The 22,662-nt window shown below is 54.5% G+C and overlaps 1 protein-coding gene across 3 annotated transcripts in view; it reads right to left on the bottom strand.

The window, feature by feature from the left end:
- LOC113218466 (neurogenic differentiation factor 2-like) overlaps positions 1 to 22,662 on the bottom strand; it is a 104,254-nt gene that overhangs the window by 3,975 nt on the left and 77,617 nt on the right. For all 3 annotated transcript variants that reach the window (XM_052273159.1, XM_052273161.1, XM_052273160.1), the window contains 3 exons: positions 1,646 to 2,016; positions 794 to 961; positions 234 to 458 (listed from right to left, as the gene is read on the bottom strand). In XM_052273159.1, the coding sequence (XP_052129119.1) occupies positions 234 to 458; positions 794 to 961; positions 1,646 to 2,016 (764 nt within the window). The remainder of the gene's footprint in view (positions 1 to 233; positions 459 to 793; positions 962 to 1,645; positions 2,017 to 22,662) is intronic.

Here is a 22,662-nt window from a genome sequence, read left to right as displayed (position 1 = left end):
TAGGGGATCATCCGGAGAGTACGTCCGTTATTTGAACCTGCAAAGTTTAGCCACAGACTCTCGAAGCGCCTGGTGGGTAGATGGCATATCGCCTGCAGTGCATGTGTGTATTGAGGGGAGGCTTAAGTTGAGTCTCGCAGGCGCCGAGCTACCGTAATTTGTCGAATGAATCTGATAAGAACAGTCGTGCTTTCTGGACGATCCCCGACGATCCCCAAAGAGTGCGCTCTCACCTGCATCAGGTTGTTGACGACGCTCAGGTTGTCCTCGTCCATGCTACTGTCCAGGTCGAGCACTGACAGCGAGGAGGGCGCGGGCACCACCTGGTTGCGCTGGCTGTTGCGCATCTCGCTGATGGTCTTGGTGAGCGCCAGGATGTAGTGCTTGGCCATGGTGAGGGTCTCAATCTTCGAGAGGCGACGCTCGACGTTCACGTGCGGAATAACGTTGCGCAGTGCCTAGTGATAGCAATAATAGTTTTGCTTAGCGTGCAATACGAAATTCTCATCTCCAATAAGTAATCTTTGACTGTACGAGGTGGCTGACTAACGCCGCGCACTTTCGCAGTTACACTTGCACCGCCGCATACACGTGGGCGGGCGGGTTTGTCTATCATCGCTCCTTACAGCCCCGTGCGAGTAGGCAACCCGGCCGCACACGTGCATGCGGTGCCGTAAAACTACGAGAGTGCACGGCGTAAGTCAGCCACTTGTACTTTATTGTAACGAAGTTATGGCGAAGTTGATTGAGCGTTGTCAGGCTTTTGCGGAAAATTTGTTTAAATTGTGGTTACCTGGAACGCGTCGTTGAGGCTGTGCATTCGCATCCGCTCGCGCTCGTTGCTCTCCAGGCGGCGCGCGTTGCGCTCGCGGGCGTTGAGGGTGGGCTTCCTCCGCCTGGAGCGGCTGGCCCTGGAACGCGCCCTGGAGCCGGACCGGCCCGTCCCATTCGCGTCCACACCCTGAAGTTGGATCAAGCACAAACGGTCTCGTATACAAGTGCAGCATAACTACGAATGTGGTCGGTACCGTTTGAGGGGCCTACAACAATGTCCTCCTGCCTTCCGAGCTAACGGTACCCCTGGTGTACTCTGCGTACTCCAGGTGTACTCAGAAAATGTGAAGTACCGGGTGTAACTGTGAATACGCAGAAGTGTTGCGGATTTGCCTACTCTTTACACCCGTAAGGGGCCATGGCCCCTGCGGCCATATTGAGTATGCAATCCCGCAACACTGCTGCGTATTCACAGTTACACCCGGTACTCTGCATGCACTCAGAAAAAAGTACCTTTAATTTCACGCCAACAATTGCTTCCGTTATTCTAAATAAAATTTTCACTTTGATGTAAAGCTGAATTCAGTTTATAAAAGGGAATTCCCCCGTATTTACGGAATTTAGCAATGCACCAATGTTGAAATTTCCTTTTGAAACAACGGAAGCACTTTCTGATGTGATATCAAAGGTCCGTATTTCTGGGAGCATGTAATTCACTACGCGTACTTCGGGCGTACTGGCGGGTACTCCGCGTACTCGAGGTACTATTCATGCCCCCCTTGAGTCGTCGTCGACTCCTCGGTACAGTTCTAAAGTTCTTAATTATTTCAACAGTTTTTGTTTGGATCTTTAATGATTGTTTCCCGCTTACCGTTGCGCTGGTTGGGCGGGAGGCGGCCCTGGCTGCAGCGCGCGCTGACGGCGCTCGCATGGGCGGCGGCGACACTTCCCCAGTGCGCCCGCCCCGCTGCCACCTGGCGCCGCCCCCGCGCACCCCGCCCTGCTCGCCGGAGGCTTGCTGCATGGACTGCGGCGTGGGCGATGGCGAGTCCGGCGAGGACGACGGCGCAGGCGAGCCCACCGAGCTCAGGGCCTCCTCCATCTCGTCCAGGTCGTCCAGCTCGGCGTCGAGGCGCCAGTCATCGTCGATCCAGGAGCGGCCCGTCAGCCCGGCCGCGAAGCCGGCGAGGCCCTCCCCCGCCACGGTGAACGCCTCGCCGTCCTCGGCGCCTGCAACAAGACCTGCAAGCAGGCACCGGGCCGCAGTGAGCTCGACGTCCACCACAACCTGCAGCCACCACGCTAAGCCCGGTCGTGGCGGATGTCCCGACGGAGGCGTTGACGGAGGTACTTCTGTGACCCGCCCTCGCCCTGCCCACGCCGCCCGCCACCCTCGTGCTCGCCCTGACGGTGACGTCACGGCGACGGAGCGGAGCAGCCTACACAAAGACGGGGCGGGTCCGGAGGAAGCGACGTCAGCCGACTGATTCCGAAGAACCCTTCCTAAACTCCGTCCTTGTCGCACTCATACGGCAGCGCCCCTTGAGGTCTCTTCGGAATCAGTCTGCAGGTCAGCGCCGAGGGGTCCCTCACTTCGACCCGCGCGATACACTATCACCACCCGCAAGCCAGCAAGCGGCACATTTCAAGTAAATGCCAAAAAAAACGCGCCAGCCACCCACAAACTCCAGGGCACGCTCTATGGCATATGCTTTATAGAGAGTGAGAAGAAGAGGGAGGGAACTTTGCCCTCTGGTAGAGACAGTCTTTAGGGGGGGGGGGGGGCTGCCTAGAAAGTGCGCCCGGTACAGTGATGGTGAGGGAACCCTCGCGGTTGCGCGGGCAGTGGCAGCAGCGGTCAGAGGGCGGGCGCGCAAGGCCGGTCTGTCTGTCCTTGCGGTCCGGCCCCGCCCCGCCCCGCCCTCCCGCCGATTAGAGCCGAGGCCACGCCCGGGCGCGCGTGCTTCTCCGCAGAGATAATTTGACCCAGTTTTCCTCACGGGGGAGGATGCCAGTGTTGTACATTCAGCACGACAACGTTGCGCTCGCGGAGGTGATTAAGAGCTGTGCCAGGGGTGCGCGCTCACGCCCACACACACACGCGCGCGCGCGCTCACACACACACCCACACACACACAGGCGCGCGCGAGCGCTAACGCTCCGGGCTCGGGACTCATCATCGAGTCTGGTCCTATTGAGTGCTCGGCGATGCAACCCCCCCCCCCTCCCCCACCCCAGGCGATTTGTTAGGGAGACATGTGCTGTATGTTGGAGGAGGGGGAAGGGGTGGAGAGGGTTAAAGCAGGACATGTTCGCCTTGATTGATTACTGTTGTAGTAATTAATTGCCGCCTCTGACGTGACGTATCGCCGTGATCACGATATTGATCTGATTTGCTGTTGGCGCCGCCAAGTGCAGCGCCGCGGCGACCCACGACCACACTCTAAATGTCCAAGGACAATTTTTGTAACTAGCACCGGACTTCTGTGTGCATAACTAGCTCAGATACAATATTGTAACTACCGACACACATTTAGTGACTAGTAAGTCACAATATTGTATCTGAATTCAGTTATGCACGCAGAAGTCCGGTGCTAGTTACAAAAATTGTCCTTGACATTTTGAGTGCACTGCGGCGTCATCGGGGAGGTCTGCCGTCGTCGTCCTACCCGAGTACGGGACCGCGACCCGCGAGAGAGGTCCCAGTAGCGATTGAGAGATAGAAATGGAGAGAGAGGGGGAGTGGGGGAAGGAGAGAGAGAGAGAGAGAGGGGGGGGGAGAGAAGGGAGAAGGGCGCACGCGAGAGAGGGAGCGGGCGCGCGCTGCTGACCGTAGCCATGGCGACGCAGACGCGCGCGGACGTCAGAGGACTACTTGGCGCCAATGCTCAGCAGGGTGTCAGGGTGGCTGCGTGGTGGGCACAGCCTGTGCGGCACAGCCCGGGCCATGGTGGGCCATGCCCCCAGGGCCGCCGCGGCCGGCGCAGCCCCGCCTGGCTGTGCGCTGAAACGGCATTGGTCGGGTTGTCGGGGCCCGGCCGGGTTGGTCCGGGCCCCATTGGCCTCGGAAAAGGGGGGCCCGCCACGCCCCACCACGCCCCGCAGCGGGAAGACGGCATGGGCAAGACTAGTCTGGGCGGAGTTAAATGCTCGTCTACTGCGTTTGAATTTCTCCGGCGGTCGTTAAGAAATTCACTTTTACATGGTGCAAGCTGCTATATATGGTATCAATTGATGAGGGTTTGCTTGTGGTGGGACATCAGGCTGAGGCTGCAAGTCCATCTCTCGACTGCTCGTTTCGCTGCTCACACCTCTGCGCAGACCTCCTGCAACAGGCTCTCTGCACAGCTCCCCCCTGCAGACCTCCTCCTCACGGGCCCCTGCGCATCACCGGGTAGGCATCCCGGCCGCCGCCGCTGCGGGCGTGTCGCCTAAGCGCGAGCTGCAGGGCGCCCGGCGAGCGCCCGGTCTGGGCCTGGGGACGCTGGCTGTCGCATAAGTAAGGCGACCAACACGGACCAGCATCAGAGCGACGGGCAAAATTGCAAATGAAAAAAAGACGATGATAAACAGGGGGACATGCAGGAGCAACACCGCGAGAGGCTTGGGAAGGCGGGGGGGTGGGGTACTGGCTAAGCCTGACTTTCGTCGTCCTTGTCGCTTATTTGTTTCATTATTGATCGAGGCCCTCGGAATAATAATGCTGAACGGCAGAGGTTACTTGAGGCGGCGCGCGCGGCCCTGCGAGAGGGGCAGAAGGGCGCGCGCGGCGGGGTGGAGAAGGAGGAGGAGGAGGAAGAGGAGGAGGAGGAGGGGACGATGAGCCCAACTTTTAATTACGGCCGGAAGTATAATGTATGCATGACGTGGTGGCGCGACGGGCCCCGCTTTGCTTCCGGTCGCCCGCTAAGCCCGCCGGACTGAGATTTATAATCTGGCTGATCCGCGCATGGCGGTAGGCGCGCCCGCGGCGGCCAACTTTGCTCATAGTGGCTCACGGCCAGGACGGCTATGGGGACAGCGGCGCGACAGGGCTGCTAATGGGCGCGCAACGAGGACACGAAGGAGGTCGCCGCGCCTCCCATATACGGCAAAAAAAAAAAACTTTGACGATCGATGAGCAAAAGCAGCAAAAAAAAAAAAAAAAAAAAAAAAAAGTGCACTTCTCGATAAGGCGAGTGGATGGGGTTTCGGGTTCGGGTCCGCGTCGCTTGGCTCTCCGCGCCGAGTGAGACATTACCGCTGGCTCGGAGGGAGAGGGGGAGGGGGGGGCGAACTTGACACCGACGCCGTCCCCTCTGCTCCGCCTGCGCCACGCCACGCCACGCCGAGGCGGATCGGCAGCCGAAGGGCATCTCAATGCTCTGCTGGTCTGTAGAAGACTCGATGAATCGAAACAAGTTGGCTCATGAAGTGTGGCATGAACACGATAATGTGGTAGAACTCCCAAAAGTTCCCGAAATACTAGATGTTCCTCGAAATAAGGATCGTTATTTTCTTCACACGCCAGTGGAACAAAAGGTAGAACTCAAAAAATATCGACATCGACAAATTGGGCACATTCGTTTAAAAGTTAAATGGTTTTCGTTTTGAAATTATTGCCGGGTGGGAGAATTATTTGCGTCCCTTTCGAATGCAGAATCTTGCGGCCTCTCTTCTTCCTACAAACGCTACATCTACAGTCAATTTAAAAGGAGGAAAGAAACGCAGCTCCAATCTCCGAGGGGCTGGGGAGCAAAGCGTGATACCCCGCCCCAAACGTTGCTATCCAAGTGAAGTGGTGCCGGCGAGTTTATTCATGGCTTCCCCGCCCCGCCCCGCCCCTACTAGCTCGCCCCACCCCGCCCGCCTACAGATTCTTTTTGTGTACCTTTTAGCGCGGCGGTGGTGAGTCCCGGTGGGCGGCCGCGGCGCGTCGGGGATTAGGAAAAGGGGATTCCCCGACTGCTTTGGAGGACGCTTTGTGGGACCCACAATAATAACGGGGGAGCGCCTTGAGGGGAACAATATAACGGAGGCAATAGGTTGGATTGGGTGAGGTAGTCCCGGGTTACCGATAGGGTAGCGCGAAGCCGCGGCGGTCGCTGGAGCCCAAGCCTCTGGGCTGGGGCCTGGGCTAGGGTGGAGCTTGGGCTGGAGCCTGGGCTGGGCTGGAGCCTGGACTGGGGCCTGGGCTGGGCTGGAGCCGGGGCTGGAGCCTGGGCTGGTGCCGGGCACCTTGGTGCCGGGGCTGGAGCCTGGGCTGGAGCCTGGGCTGGAGCCTGGGCTGGGCTGGTGCCTGGGCTGGAGACTGGGCTGGAGCCTGGGCTGGAGCCTGGGCTGGAGCCTGGGCTGGAGCCTGGGCTGAAGGCAGGGCTGGAGCCTGGGCTGAAGGCAGGGCTGGAGCCTGGGCTGGGCTGGGCTGGAGCCGGGGCTGGAGCCTGGGCTGGAGCCGGGGCTGGGGCCTGGGCTGGAGCCGGAACTGGAGTCTGGGCTGGAGGCGGGGCTGGAGCCTGGGCTGGGCTGGACCTGGGGCTGGAGCCTGGGCTGGAGCCGGGGCTGGGGCCTGGGCTGGAGCCGGGACTGGAGCGGCGAGGACGTGACGGCTCAGCGCCATTGGCTCAGCGGCCTCCCCCCCCCCCCGGATTACACGCGCCTGTTTGCACAGTCCCCCGGATATGTGTCAGGGTGCGCAGTGCGGGGACCTCCGCCTGTACCGCGTGCAATCCGCCTGCACCACATGCGCACCCATCTATACCACATGGGGGATCTCGTATGAATACACCTGTAAACGTTTCCAGGTGTCGCGTTGTTTTTTCTTTCCTTTTTTTCTTCGATTGTAAAATGATGCATATGCAGTAGAATTACAAAAATAGCTTGATTATTGCTTGTGCTTCCAAAATTAAATTGTCTTTGGTTATAACACGCGAAAAAACCAAACAACAACCAAACTTAATGTTTGTGATAATTAAAGTCTCGATGTCTAAATGATAGTCTGGCGCGGATCAGGGACCAGTAACCATGCAGCCAGTACCTAACTTAACTATTAATAAGGATTAACATCGAGTCTGCAGTTAAGTCACGTTACACAACCGTAACATATAAGGTTTGTGTTGAGGAGCCAAATACCACCACAGTATGGGCGGTCACGATCCACTTTTCAACTGAAACTTAAACGCAAATGCGGTTACTGGATTGGCCCCGCGGGTCTTGGTGAAACCAAGATGCATGCATAACCCCTACACTGTAAATCCAGAGCATACCCGCTAGGGAAGGGGTGAGGAGTGGGAGTAGGTAGGAGGGATGCTTCTCAGGGGGGGCGGGGGTGGATAAGTGGGCGCCCACCGCGTCGCCGCGGCATCGCGTTCCCAATCACAAATCTGAATCCGGGGCGGCAATCTAATTAGCTGCTGTTGACAAGCGATACTTCCCCATTGCGTTCGTGGCAGGGGGCGAAAAAAAACGCCGGCCCTCGCGCTCCGTCCTTGTCCCACTTTATCGGCAAAGTCAGAGAGCGAGAGTGGGACAGTGTGATAGAGCAGGATGGAGGAGGGAGAATGAGAAGGGACTCACCCAAGTCAACGCGGCCCACTTCGGCTCATCGCTCATCTGATCTATTGGCTGAGTCCACCTCCAGACCGTAGTTTAGCGTGGCGTGGCTTGTCACCGCGTAACCACAGTGTTCAGACAACTCAACGCTGACACGCTGATGAACGCATAATGCTGAGTAGTCAGATCCTGTCATGAATGTACTCTGAATCCCAAATTGTAACAGGGGAATGTCACAACAAAACCGTGTCCATCATTCGGGTACGTTTCGTCAACAATATCAAAAATGTTTCCGCATATTCCTTTTCCCTTTCGGCGCCCACCCCCATCCCCAGCCCTCCCGCGCGGACCGCAGCATGTGCCACTCACTGACTGGCCAAGGCGAGCCCTGTCCGCGCTGGTCCACCCGGGGGACCGTCTGCCAGGCCAGCCGCCCATCCGCGGAGTCGCTCTCGCAACCGGAGTGAATATCGTATATCTATCGCAGTGTGCGGGCGGTGCGGGCAGGGGCCCGAGGGGGCGGGGCGGGGTGGGGTGGCTGCGGCGGCACTCGGCTCAGCCACTAACTTGTTGATTTCCCCCGATCGAGTCAGACTGGACCAATTCCACTCTCCGCTGAACATGATCTCCACCGCCGAGCCTGCCAAGGCAAGGACCGAGTCTCCCTCTCTCTCTCTCTCTCCTTTATCAGTCGAGTCCACCCTCCTCCTCCTCTCTCTCCCTCTCACACTCTTTCTATTCCGCTCCGGCCGCGTCTCCTCCAAATTCTGGTCGGCGGCGGCGGCGGCGCGACGATGGAGGGAAGACAGCTGACTGAAACTTTTAACTAGCGCTTTGCGCATGCTGAACGAGCGGCCCGAGCTCGCGAGGAGGCGTGGCCGGGCGTGGCGGGGCGGGGCGGGGCGGGGCCCGGCAGCTGATGGGACGTTAAGGAGCGCCTTACAAAACGGACGCGATTAAGTAGAGTGAATTAACAAGTTGGTTACAGATGAGGCGGGAGGCGAGAGGACCGGGGGGGCTGCTCGCGGGCATGGCCGCTGGTCTGGAAGCCGTTAAGGCTAATTGGCGAAATGCTCAGTCGGAAGTCGTTCCGATCGCCCGATCCCCTCCCTCTCATCCCGGTTAGGCCCGGCGCTGGCGGCGGCGCGCCCGGGGAAGGGGAGGGAGGGAGGGACGGAGGGATGGACTCTATAGAGTCGCCTAGTCAGTTGACGGCGCGTGTTAGTATGCATCGCGTTTTAATTTTTTTGCAAAAAGAAAACAAAAACAGCATAGTTGGGATGGTTCCAGTAATAGGCTAGCAATTTTGTCATGCATTGATTGTTATATTGATGTTGATGGGTTAGAGCAAAACAATTCAATTAACATTTCGAATCGATTGCACTTCTGATAAGGCCAACTTGACACAGCCAATTCTTTGATTGATTGATTGATTCAAGCATTTTTTCGTATTGCGAAAGATTTGGATGCTTTAAAAGCCTGCTGAAAATTTGCCACAGCCCATGCTTGGTTGTCGATCAATACAATTTAAAAGTGGAATTCGTTTTGGAAAACGTTTGTTGCATAGGAAGTTCCTGAAGTCATCCTCAGAAGTTAACTTGTACTGAATACTAACTTCCCAACGCCATTTTCGGAAGTTCCGATGTACCAGACGGCAGTGACAGACGATTAAAAGGTCATGGTGCGAAGTGGACTTACCCCCTTCTTCCGCTTCACGGCAAATTTTCTAAAGAAAGAAAGCAATTGACAACATTTTTGCTTCATCCAAAATTAAAGTGTTTAGTTTAGTTTTCTGATTGTCTGTGTGTGTGGGGGGGGGGGGCATAAATTCACCCGTTCACACATATCGTGAGCTCTGCCGGCATAGTACCACTGGTGCCGCCTGCCAACCCGTCCCGCCAGATCGGCACGCCCGGCGCAGCACGCTCCGACTTCCGGTTCCTCCGGGCTTTCCAGCTCCCTCCAGCCCCATCCCCCGTTGCCCTCCCCGCCGAGGGGTCCCCCACTCGTCAACTCGTTGTACACGAGGAAAAATACTCGCAAGATACTCGCGGCAACTCGCGACAACTCGCGAAAAATTCGCGAAAACTCGCGAAAAAATCGACAAATACTCGCCTAATACTCGCGGATACTCGCCATTACTCACATAAACTCGCGAATACTCGCTAATACTCTCGAATACTCGCGGATACCCACGCAACTCGTTGTACACCCACTTGGAGAGTGGAGGACCCCTCGCTCCCCGCTCCCCTCCCCTGCAGTGGACAAGTCAATCAGGTACACGACGGGCAGCAGGGCGTCACCCGAATCCAAATCGAGGCACGTGATCTGCAATCGCCGGCACACAACCTGGAGCCGGCAGGAGGAGTCCGCTGAGGCATATAACGGACCCGAGACTGCTCCGGTGAGCCAGCGAGAACGGTTCCACTCGTTCTTCATGCTACATTAATGGATAAAACAAATGGGAAGTTTTGAATGGCGTCCCGTTGCGTCTCGTTCAGTCTCGTCTCGCTCCGTACAACACACGAGAGGGGGGAGGGACAGGAAGGCAACTCTGTCGTGTTGACTGCGGACGCAAGCCGACAGGACGAGGACAGCCCAGAGTCATTCTCCCCCGCAAACAAACGGTTTGAAGCTTGGTGCGGCGGCGCGTAGAGGAAGCGGGGCGGGGCGGGGTGGCGAGGGGCGGGGTGGAGAGAGAGGGGCGTGAGGAGAGGAATGTAGCGCCGATCCCCACATTCGTCTTCATTCTGGCAGCAGAGGTCCGAACACCCCCGACCCACCACGGCGCGCCACTCCCACACCCCTTTCAATTCATCCCCTTGAGCTCTCACTCCCGGGGCGGGTCACTTTGGTAGGAGGGCGCTCGGTGGTGATGGTGGGGCTGGGGGGAACTGGGGTGGCTTCGACACGGGAGCAGTTTGAGCCGCTGTGGGTGTTGGGGCGCCGGCACGAGGCCAAACAACATACCATTACCGTTCAGAAGAAAAATTGGGGGAAATTCGGATGCGGGAAAAGTGAGAAAAGCAGTGCACTCTAAATGGTGAGGGACAATTTTAGTACCTAGGTCAGATGTGTCTTTGAGCACACCTTCATAAGATAAAAATTGGTATGTAGGGATTTACAAGTTGTACCTAGGCAAGTTACAAATGCGTTGTTTTGGATGAAACGCACATAAAAAGTTGTATTTGATTTGCACGTGCACAGAGACACATCGAGTCGACGTCCAAAAATTGTTCTTGGCTATTTCGTATGTGCACAAGCCAAACAGTGTAAAAACAAAGGTCAGGTGTCGCATCGAAAGCCCTTTTAGAGGCCTCTACAGAAGCGGCATCCAAAGGTGCTATCGTTTGGTTATTTTGGTGCCTTTCTGCATGAATACATAGTAGCATCTTTTAAAGGTGTCAGACACAAACATCTAGGTTTTCCACTAAAACGATGTAAAACCGTCCTGAGAATGCATCGGGATGCATAGGAGCTAGTTTTGTTGTCTAAGCACTAACTATCCTCACTGGTAAAACAAAGGTAGGATATCCTACCTTTAAAAGGCGTTAAAGCTCCAAAGGCATTACAATTTATGTTTTTTCGATTTTCGTAATCTACGCGAAATTCCGCGTCAAACGAGCCTACATATGATGGGGTTCTGTTCGTAAATGGCATAGATTGATTTCCTTTTTTTGTACTTTTTGACTTGCTTTTCATTTGCTGACCGCTTATCTGGACCCTATCACATGTAGGGTCATTTGACGCGGAATTTTGCGAGGAATGCGATAATGAATCTCAAAATGTGATTGGTTTGCTCATAGAGAAAATATTTTGAAGAAACTGAAAACATAATCTTTAGCACCCCTAAAACGAGTTCAACACCCCTGGAAAGATAGGATATCACACCCTTTGTTTTTCCAGTGCTTTTTACGCTAGATAAAGAGAATTGTAATCTAGATAAATAAATTTTTGCCTTAATGTAGCGGACGAAATGAGTGTTGCTGCCATTATCGAGATACTCTCTCTCTCTCTCTCTCTCTCTCTCTCTCTCTCTCTCTCTCTGTGCGTGATGTGTCTGTGTCGCTGCCGCTGAGTGGCCGCTGCTCAGGCACACACTGCACCTCATCAAACTTTCTCCCGCCTCCGCTCCTCGGAGCCCCCGACCTTCCCGCTACAGGGGCGCCAGTGGCACAAGAGGAGCTGGAGCAGCAGGCCCAGGCCAGGGCTATAATGCCGCCCGGGGGCACGGCGTGCCACGGCTACGACATTGCATGGCGTGGGGGCGTGGCGTGGCGGGGAGAGGGGCGCGTAGTGGGGCTTGTTTGTGCCCCCCTCTGCTCCGCCCCACTCGGTACGTGCCGGCGCGGCTCCGTCTGTGTGTCGCGAGTAGTTGTCACCACAAGCATCTCATAACTGGGGGGACGCGTGGGGAGCGTGGGATTCGGGGGAAGAGGAACGCGAATGTTTTGTTTGTGTTTGGGGTTGTTGGATAAAATAAGGGGTCAAGGTCGTAGTCGGTCACCACAGCCTTTCGCGCCGAAGCAACTCATTAATTGGAAACGTCCGAACTTGTTCCTCCTCGGAGAGCGACCTCCGGACACCCAGCGAGCGCCCGCCAGGTGCTGGGTAGGCACTCCCGCGGGGCAGCCGCGCGCAGCCTCCGCGGTGTGGCCTACCTGTCGCGGCGCTCGCGGCCCGCAGCAGAGCGGAGCGCAAGCACGGGCAGTAGGGAAAACATAAAGGTGCTCTCTGCCTGTCCGTACGTCCGTCTGTCTGAGTGTCCGTCAGTCAGCCTGTCTGTCTGTCAGTCTGTCAGCCTGTCTGTCTGTCTGTCTACCCGTCTGTCAGCCTGTATGTCAGCCTGTCTGTCTGTCCCCCTCCCGGTTGCCCCCTCTCATTCACTCAAGGTCTGTGTGTCTGCCCGCGTCCATCACTCTCACCGCTGCTCGTCTCCCCCCAAGGCGTGGACAGCAGCAGGCGAGACGCCCCCGCACCGGAGAGCGCCTTTTACTTCTTTCTTGGCGCGATATGAATGAGAGTACTCCGGGCTGAGGCTAGGTGGGGCGGGGCGTGGTGGTGGGGTGGGGCGGGTGGGGTGCATCTTTTTGACGCGGGTCCGCACGGCACACCGTTCCGCCTCGCCACGCCTCGCCCTGGGCGAGCGCCCGCCCCAGCAGCAGCTGAGCAGCCTTTGCGCGGTCCTGACAAAGCCACGGCGCGGCGCTCTGCTCTATACTCCCCGCGGCCAGTGCGACGGTCAGCCCATCCGTCGACATGATTAAACCGCGGCGCCCGAAAAATGGTCTATTTAGCATGATTTCACTGGAAAGAGAGAAACAAAAGTTGCCTAGGAACGCTAGCTTGTGAGAAGGGTGTGAGGGGACCCCTCTTCTCCTCACCTTTCACCCGTGCGCCCGCCGAGTCGAGGATAGGCAAACCCGCAACACGGCGGCGCGTGCTCTAAATCACCCGGTACAGGAAATTTTTTCACGAAAGATAAACAAAAAAGAAGATGCAGCCTGGCCCAAGCTTGCAAATGCAAATCGATACCTCAGAGCGAGAACCGCTCAGTATAATAGGCTTTCCTGCAGAGACTGAGCGGTTCTCGCTCTGAGGTATCGAAATTCTGTACATATGACTTTCAGCTACAGCATGGCCACAGCAACACTGGACACCGGTACCGATCCATGGCACACTCCCGTAGGCATAAGAATACGACATGTCATGTCCATACGCTTCATCCAAAATAAACACGAGTTCCATCTTTCCGCTTCTTTCCTTAGCAACGCCAAGAAAACAACATCATAAAATGAATGAAAAAGAAAAAAACGAAGAGAGTGGTGGCGTGGCGGCGACGACGTGGTCTGGTGGTGAAGAGGAATAGGAGGAAAGCTGCCTGGCGAAAAAATAAAGCCCCCCTGTGTAGATAAGGGTAGATAAATATGGAAGGGGTCCCTCCCGGTCCCTCCCCACTCCCCACGCCGGCGGCTCAGGCCGCGGCGGGCGGGCCGGGCGCGGGCGGGGCGGGACGCGCCTCTCAACGCGCCGCCAGCTGACCCTGTTCCCACAATTCATCGAGGGGCGGAGGGGGTGAGGGGGTCGTATCAAAGTGTTAGGCGACGGCAACAGAGCCCGGCCCGACGTGGGCCACCCAGGCTCTCCCTTGCTGTAGGGTAGGTGAGTGAGAGCGACACACATTTTTCGCGTCACTTAGCAGCGAAGTGTTTCGGTACACGTGTGTGTGTGTATGTGTGTGTGTGAGTCTGCACGAGTATGACCTACTAACACTCCCCCTCCCTCCCTCCCTCCCTCCCTCCCTCACACTCACACGCGCACACACCCACGCTCACCCTCCAGGCTGCAACAGGTGTGGTGTGGCTGCTACAGCCATTATTTGTGGCTCAGAGTCGCTGTGTGCGGCGCATGAAGGGGTAAGGGGGGAGGGAGCAGAATTGTAGCAGGTACTTGGGTGGCGTAGCTACCTTTCTTCTGGAGAGAAATGGGGGATATAGCAATGAGAAAGAGAGGGAGAGAAAGAGAGAGAGAGAGAGAGAGAGAGAGAGAGAGAGAGAGAGAGAGAGAAGTGGAGCACGGGTAGGGCGCGAGGTGCGGAGGCGGGGCGGACTGCTGCTCCTGGGACAGGCTTACGGCATTTATTGGAAAACCTGGCGGGAAATGGTAAAAACAGATTCGGCGGCTGGGCAGCAGCGGCAGGCTGAGCGAGGCACGAGATGCTCCTCCCCACGCCGTGCGCGTCTCCCCCGGTGAGTGCCAACGGAAACACAACTCCGGGCGGCAGGAGCGCAACTTTATTGAAATTATAACGCTGCGGAGCGTCTGCGGCGGTCTGAACTATACCCGGGGGAGCAGCAGTTGGGGGGGGGGGGGCGCACGGCAGCGGCACCGGCACGCGGAAAGGAAAGAAAAAGATCGAAATCGACAGAAAAAAGGATATGATTTAATGAAAAAGGAAACAAAGAGTTTCGCCGCGCAGCTCTGCTTTGGGGCTTGCTCAGGTCTGCCCGGGTTTTCGGAACAATCGCATGCATGAGCCCCAGCCCTCTCCTCCATGACTGAGGACGGGACTACGTGGCGCCCCCCTTTGACAAGCAAACCACTTGCACTGTCAAACCCTTGTAACAGTAGTTTGCAAGCGGCTGCGAACAATTGAATGGCGAAGCGGAAGAAGGGGATAACTTGACTTACCCCCAAAATGAGATTTTTATGCCATGTTATAGAACATTATAATCCGCTTCTGTCCACCAAATATTATGGGGATATCTCCCATAGAATGGGAAATACAGTGGTTTGTAAAAAGAGATAAGTCTACTTCACTCATTTGGCACGATAATTTTCACACACCAATAGGGGATAAGTCGACTTAACCCAAAAGTCCTCAAATTTCAAGTAGAGAAAAAAGAGTTAAGTCAACCTATCTCTTTCTGCCACAGGTGGTCAAAAGAGTTAAGTTGACTTATCCCCTTCTGCATGTAGTGAAAACATTGACATGATAAAAGGAGAAGCAAGTTTTCTGGATAGTTTAGTAGATATCAAGTCTGGCATATTACCAGTTAAGAGTTATGCCGAAATGTCTCCATGTCATGCTGGTCAAAGGGGATAAGACCTGAAACTCCATGAAGGAGTGAGATATTGAAAAACTTCAAAGTGACAATAATATTCTTGATGAAAGTACATGCAAACCCAATAATAATATTTCTTAGAATGTGAGTGCAAATAGTTTTTTGCGTTTCCTGAAAACTATGGTTTTTGGACTTATCCCCTTCTTCCGCTTCACCATTCAATTTGGACTTTTCAAATTCATTGAAGTTTGTTAAAGCAAGCATGAGAGCAAAATGCTTTGTATTTCTAATATAGAAATTCCGCTGCCAAGACTAAATTTGTTCGCTAACAGTGTGTGGCCCTGGCCTTGCCCGACCGCAGTGTGGCGGCGTGCGATACTGGCCGCCGCCCTCAGCGACGCCGCCGCCACACAGAAGAATCGAGGCCAATGGACCGTGCTTGATCGAGGCGCAGCCCTGGCCTCACCCACCGCGCGGCCAATCCGGCCAAAGCCGACGTGAAGACAACACGGCCTCGCTCCACATTTTAGCATATTAGAACGAGCCGTGTATCGCCATACTTTCAAGTGGTCGTGTACTTTGTCATACTGCGGCCCTGGCGGGGCCCCTGCTGGCTGTGGTCGTCGAGCCTTTCGCCCTCTGGTAGGGGTCCAAGCACTGTCGCCACAGTATTTATCGTGACTTTACGAAATTTTCCGGGTAAATTTTTTTGATTATATGGAACCGCAGTTTTTAATAAAATACGAAACACCGTTCTTTTACGAACTGGACTTTACAAATCTGAGGCTTTAACTAAACATAAACATTTGCCAAAAATCATCTGACCTTGAGTTACTAGTTCCAAATGAAAGTACTTAATTTTGACTCAAGGGCATCGTAGGATCTGGTGCCCTTACCTGGTTGCCCGGGTTCCCTCTGGATCCCGACCGGATCGATTGGGACCCATTTTAGGGGACCCACCATCTCGTCCGGCTCTCGTCCTCGTATGATCCTCGTCCAAGGTGCTACCCGAGACCTCAATGGGGCCCATCCGGGTCCCATTCGGACCAAATGTTAAAGAATCCCGGTCTTAGAGGAGAGGGGGGCGGACTCTGGCACACCCCAGTCAGAAATTTTTCCAACGACGTCGAAACGACAGTCGGAAAAATTTCTTACTGGGACGCCCCTCTAGGCGTCCTCCAGGCGACCCTCCAGGCGCCCCTTCAGGGGTCCCTCCAGACCCCGCTGCCCCGGCCCGCTGCTGCTACAACACCCTGACAGTTTGCCTTTGATGCATCGCGTGGCCTGTGACGCCTTTCCGGACCTCCTCTGTGGGCTGTGGGCTTTCTCGCGCGGCCGGGCCTCACCAGCCCACTGGGCCATAATGGAGAAGGGAGGAGGAGGGGTTGGGGGTGTGATCAACAAAAGGCGTATTCTTTCAAACGACCTTGATGTTGTTGTTTGCTTCTTGTTTGTTTATTTGTTGTCGTCGTCTAAACTTTCCCAAAAAATATGAAACATTAAGGTGGATTCAGAGTTCTCTAAAAGCGAGCGTGATTTTCACGCAAGCGTGATTTTTCACGCCAGGCGTGATTTTTCACGCTTCGTAAGCTTCACACAGCCAATCAGGAACCTACTTTTATCCCTCCTGGCGTGAAAATCACGCTCGCGTTTAGTGAACTCTGTATCCACCTTAAGTGTGGATTCAAAGTTCGCGAAACGCAAGCGTTTGTTTCCACAACAAGCATTTTCACGCTCCGTAAGCTTCACGCAGCCAGTCAGGAACCGACTTTCAGTACGCCGGGCGAGAGTAGGGGAATCTGAATCCATATCTTAAAAACTTGAGTGTAAACACCCTTTTCTTTACACGGTGAAAACTTTTCCTTGATATCCAAGGACCATCGGAAGGAATCAAGGACGGGATAGGGAAAATTGCATGGGGCGTCCTTGAATCGTTCCGATAGTCCTTTGACAAGAAGGAACAATTTTCACCGTGTACAGTGCATTGAGGTATTTAATACTATTACTGGGTTATTATTATTGTTCTTTTTGTCACGGAAAACCACTCCAACGCCAACGTCGGAGGGAGAGCGTCGCCAATAAAGACCGTAATAAACCGAGTTCCATCATAAAGGCTCACCGAGCTCAGCCCCGCCCCAGTCTGCGCTCGCCTCGCGCCCTCTACCAATTGGTGAAAGCGATGCCGTCAGTGGAGCCAGCTCCCAGCTGCCGCCGGGCCGACGCCCGCTCTGCCTGCCGACTACCCCTGTGTCAGCGTTGTTGTCACGTCGCTGAACAGCGATGGCGGGATCTGAACGCGCCATGTCACCGCAAGGTACGGCACGGCATACCACACGGCCATTGCACGCCACCACCAGCCGCTTGCCAATCGTAACATTGGTGGCTGACGCCGCTGTGCACAACAAAAGTAAAGGACTGATGGCGTGCGCCCAGTTCAAAAATAAGGAACCCTTGCGGTAGACTAATGTGACACACGTCATGGTACATTATTCTTCAGGCCATTTCATTTCTTTTCGTTTGTACAACTGCAGGAAAAATCCACAGGGAAGACAACGAAGAACAAAAACGCAGGCCAATGTGTCAACCAGGCGGTCCGCATAATGGTGGCTACGCAGAAAAACCGAGAGAAAACGTGGGTTTTAATTAGTGTGTTCGTTCTGTTCTTTATCACAAATCTTCTACGTATTTGAGATAATTTTACTACTGCCTACTATTTTGTGACATATGAACACGATAGAAGCTGAATCATTATCATTTCCACCAGTAGTCCGTCACTATGCAATACGACCGAGTGACCCGCAGCGGTATAGTTTTCCCCGAGCAGCAGGATGTAGTGTTGAGACAGCAGCAGTCCAAATAGAGAGATGAAGAGAGTAAGAGGCTGCGAGAGACAGGACGGATGGGCCGCCGGGCCAGGGGCACCCTCCGCTGGGGACCCCTCCCGCCGCAGAGCCTGACCGCGCCGCGCCGTCCCGCGGTCCCCGGTGTCTGTTCAGCTTCCGGCCGTCGCGTCGCGCCGGATACCAACCCCCTCCACCCCCTTTCTCCTCATCGTCTCCCTTCCCCTCTCACACGCAAATATACAGGCGGTGTGGGTGCGAGCCCGCGGCCGTGTTTGACTGCTCGTGGGCTCCCCGCGCCTGCCCCGCAGCGCCCCGGGGGTGAGTAAGTGCGGTCCGGCTGAGTCCACAAGGCGCTAACGCCAGGCAGTCGCGCGCGTCGGACAGTGTCGTGTTCTGCACGCCCCGCTGGTCGCGCTGATGCTGCTGATGTTGGCCCACAGAGCGGAGCTCTACCCGGTCCGCCTCGACCCCCTTTCACCACTACTCTTGGCGCATTCGCGCTCGCTCACCTTGCCCCTCGCCCCCCTCCAGCAGCCAGGCCCCCGCACATCACCTCTTCACTACCCATCGCAGGTAACCCGATATATGGAAACTCCTCTACCCTCCACCTCGCACTCTTACCTCCCCTTCTCAGCCCCCCACCCCCCTCCACCTGCCGCTCGCTCCATACCGTCGGGGGGGCCTAATCCCGGCGCGGAGCGGCGTCCCTCCCGTCCCGTCACCCCCACTGCAATTTCCGCTCTCTCTCCCCATCAACCCCCCTCCCCTCCAACCCTTTTTCGTTCCTTTCCTCACGGTTTTTCGCGACACACGCTGATGCCTAGCTCCGTGCTCCGTGTGTGACCTACCCCCCTCCCCCCCACACTCTTCCTCGATGTTTCATTTAAAACCAATGCAAAAACACGCGATAATTACAAAAGTCATTATACGTACGCACCATGTCCCCCCCCTCTCTCACACAAACACATACAAACCACAAAATAATGGATGAGAGCTCAATGGAGCCCTGCATTTTTCCACAGCGTCAAGGCCAGAAAACCAAGTGACACTTTTTAGAAGGCAGACCATCGCATCCCAAATTCCAAAATTTTAAAGATTCTTTTTAGCAAAAAAAAGGTTAATTGGGACTTCTTTTTGGAAAAGCGTAGTTTAATGCCAACGATGATGCTTAAAGATGGATCAACCTCAGCATGGTCAAATATGGGAAATAGTTTTTAATAAGTCCATATGTAAAGGATATGCCGATGTGCAGATCTCTCTGTAGCAAACATCCTAGTGAGAAATGATTTTTCTTCAACGTCGATTCGTTGCGTCGATTTGACGGAGAAATAGTTGAATAAACGTCTTTTGTCTTCCAAATTCACGTCGTTTCGATATTTCGACGTCGATTCAACGTTACGAATACACGTTCACTGGGCTACGTAAAGGGTTACTTCAGGGACATCCATAATACAGTTACCAGTGAGTGAGCGAGCGAGCGAGCTCAACCACCACGCCGCACCTTTGGAGGCCCTGCTAGGCTGTGCTCGGGGCGGCCCGAGCTGTTGCATGCCGTGCTGGGTTGGGGTCCGGGGGTGGGGTCCGACAAGAGCCAGACCACCAGTGGAGTCGTCTGGAGCCGCGAGGGGGTTAGGGGCGCCCCGCCCCGCCAAGCGCCGCTCCACCGCGCCACGCGGCACAGGGCCCATTGGGGCGGTTAGGACCAACTGACTGGAGAAGCTCAACAGGTCTGAACTGAACCTCAGGGACGAGTGGGGAGGGTGGAAGAGCTCCTTCAAGACCCCCTTACCGTCGTAAGAGGCACTATTTCCTCGGCTTTTCTCCTCATAAGACTCTCCCCCTAAAACACATGTCTCTGCTACATTTGGTTTTTGTTTGTTTGTGGGAGGCCGCGATACGCCGCAAGTTCACTCTGAGACACAAAAAGTGGCCTCTCTCGATATCTGGCCCTAATGGCCTTTCAGAAAGACGTGGCCCACCGGGTCGCCCCGCGGCTTAAGGGGCCGTCCGCATGTCGTGTGTCGTCGTCTTCCACCTACGCCCTCTCTTCCGTCCAACTTAACCACAGTCAAAGAAAGAGTGGGTTTGTGGAATCCCCACCTACACGTACAAAAAATACTTCCTAGATCCAAGTCAATTGTGACCCAAGATCAAATTCTCGCGACTAGCCCGGACACATGCGCCTTCATTGCGACCAATTACTGCAAAAAATTAACGAGGAATCACTGGTAATAACTATAATTTTCTCTACTTTTCTTACCAGTGTCCAACTGCAAGTTTGTTCACTTGCTAATCTGCAACTCCTCAGTCGAGCACTTTCCTCGATTGAACGATTGGACGCACACTATGCAGGATGTGCTCACATGAGTAGTTGCACACTTGCAGGGGAACACCTACAGAGTTTAACACTACTTGAGAATGCACAACTACGGAGTATCTAACCTGCAGTTGGACACTCGCAAGAGTCAAGCAGTTGCACACTCAGTTTAACAGTGTAATTGGGAATCCGGAATTTACGAATTGTTTACATTTTTAAAAGTGATGCGTATCTGCCGGGGATTTGCTCTGGGAGGGTTGCAAAGCATAGGACCCTTCTCAATCCTCGCCCTGATCCTTCCCATGGAGAAGACCGGTTCGGCTACACCGGAGCCAACACCGGAATTCTCATTTTGTCTCAAATTTCGCAAAATAAACGTTGCCTCAAACGAAAGCCAACACCGTTTTTCACTCGGAGTCGTCTGTAAAGAAACAGCAGCACAGATGCTTGGCTGTCCCGCGCCCCTGTCGCGTTCCGCTCCGCGCCTTGACCTGCGAGATGATGTAGGCTCGCGGGACTTTTTCATGGCCCAAGGCGCCCCAAAGACGGGGCTGTCCGAAGCGCTACTTTGGAATCTGCGTAGCGTAGCTGCGAGAGGGGGGAAGGGGGGCAAAAAGAGGGGGGGGGGGCAGTCATGAATACAGCCAAGCAGTCGCGGGTCATGGCATTTTATTACACCTCGGTTATACAGCCTTCCATTGCGGGGGGTGGGGGTTGGGGGATGAGAGACGCCGCTTTACAACACCCAAGACCACGAGTGAGTGTGCTCCAGCAGGTGCGTCGCAGGCTGAGAGGAGAAAAATCCACGGCATGAACAACGGTTTTGAACTGTATTTACATCTTCTACGACCTGCCGAAAGCAACATATTATGGGTAACGACCTGGATACCAGGAGTTGTATTTGTATTACTCCAAAACACCATTTGCTGTCCTCTCCTTTGGCAATCCTCAACAAGTGTGTACTTGCTATACTACAGACCCATGTGTGTACGTTACACTCTACATGTAAGGAACAAATTTTTTGCCTTAAAAAAACCGTTTTTTCTGCCCATCCATACCGGATGCATTTTGCTGCTAAAAATATACACACTGTGTATAGGTTTACACAGTTTGTCAAATTATTATTTTTTTTAAAATGACGAAATTTCAATTGCACTATAAAATTTTACCTGCACTGGTAAAAAAAGTGTTTAATTTTGCACGTCAATTGACGTTTAAGTTCAAGTGTGCATTTTTTCGACACTTGTGGTGTCGAACTATGTTATACGTCAATTGGGGTTTAAACTTTCGACACTTCCAAAACGTATAGCAGCTGCACACCGTATGGTTCCCTATTGACAGCATAGAGCTGTGTGTGTCCAAGTGTGCAGAATTTAAACGTTTACAAAACGTCTAAAATTTGCACACCATGCAAGTGTGCAACTTGAGTTAAACAAAACACCATGTAATGTGCTAATTCACAACTTGCACACGTTTGGTGTGCAAATATTGCACAGTTGTGTGTCATTTCACAGAATCGCCGGATAACGTTGTCAACAATTACATCACTTCCTCATGGTATATATTGTAAGATGTTGTTACGTATCTCGCTAAGATACATATAATGGCACCAATATCTCAAAACAGTCGAAAATGTTGCTTCGGATGTTCTCCAGCCGGGCTAATGCAGATCGAACATTCTCCAAACGACGCTTGTAGATCGGACATTCTCTGGGCGACCGTCGTAGAACGGACTTTCTGGCATGGGGGCGACGAAGGGATTATTATAATTTGAAATTTATTGAAATTAACGGTCTTTGAACCCTTTTAAACAAATGAAGAACTTCGAAAATATTCCGAATTTTATTGGTAAGTAATCCTACAGTGACCTGTTTACCCCTCGGCACGGTATCACAGGAGGAGGGGTAGGCTGGCACCCGACCCGACCCCTGCTCATCCTTGCTTGGCCCAAAAGACGCCCTCCCATCCCCACCCCCAGGACCTCGTGTGTCCTTCAGAGATAATGAGCGATAAATAGAAGACGCACGGCGCGACGCACAACACCGAGGGAGCTCCTAGGCGTGGCGTGGCGAGGCCAGGCTGGAGGCTGCTGTGTCGACATTTTCCTTGAGCAGAAAAGGGAGTCGGCGACGCCCGTGCCCGCCCCCCCGCCCCCTCCCCCCAGGATTACTCGGAATCAATTACTGCGTTTGTTCGGCGCAAACTCGGCGCACTAGGTGACTTTGGAGGGTTGAAGGAGTCCACCTCCCCTCGAGAGCGGGAGAAACCTGCATTCATATTGTTTGCTTGTAGTTGCTCGTGGTCGTAAAGGGTGGAGGTGCATCATTGTGATGAAAACTAGGCCATATATGTGACTCTCAAAACGCTTATTGAGAGAAGGAAGCACAGGGCTAGGGACTTAGCTCCTAACATTGTCGGCAATTTTGCGCGTGGGGCTCGACGAGAACTTGAGCAGAGTGCGGCCGGAATGTAAGAGCGTGGTGGGCGAGGCGTGGCGCGACGCGGCGTGGCCTAGCGGGGTGAGGCGGCGGGGGCAAAACGCTCTGCCGGTCCTGTAATTAAAAACACAATCTCTTCCACCAACAGCTCGCCCCGGCCCCCTCCCTCACCCGACCAGTGCGCGGTGCTGTGTCCC

This window comes from Frankliniella occidentalis, unplaced genomic scaffold, assembly GCF_000697945.3.
Source record: "Frankliniella occidentalis isolate FOCC.00 unplaced genomic scaffold, Focc_3.1 Scaffold251, whole genome shotgun sequence".
Lineage (NCBI taxonomy): Eukaryota > Metazoa > Arthropoda > Insecta > Thysanoptera > Thripidae > Frankliniella > Frankliniella occidentalis.
The sequence above is the reverse complement of the archived record's forward strand: the minus strand, read 5'-3'. Positions and strand labels throughout refer to the sequence as shown.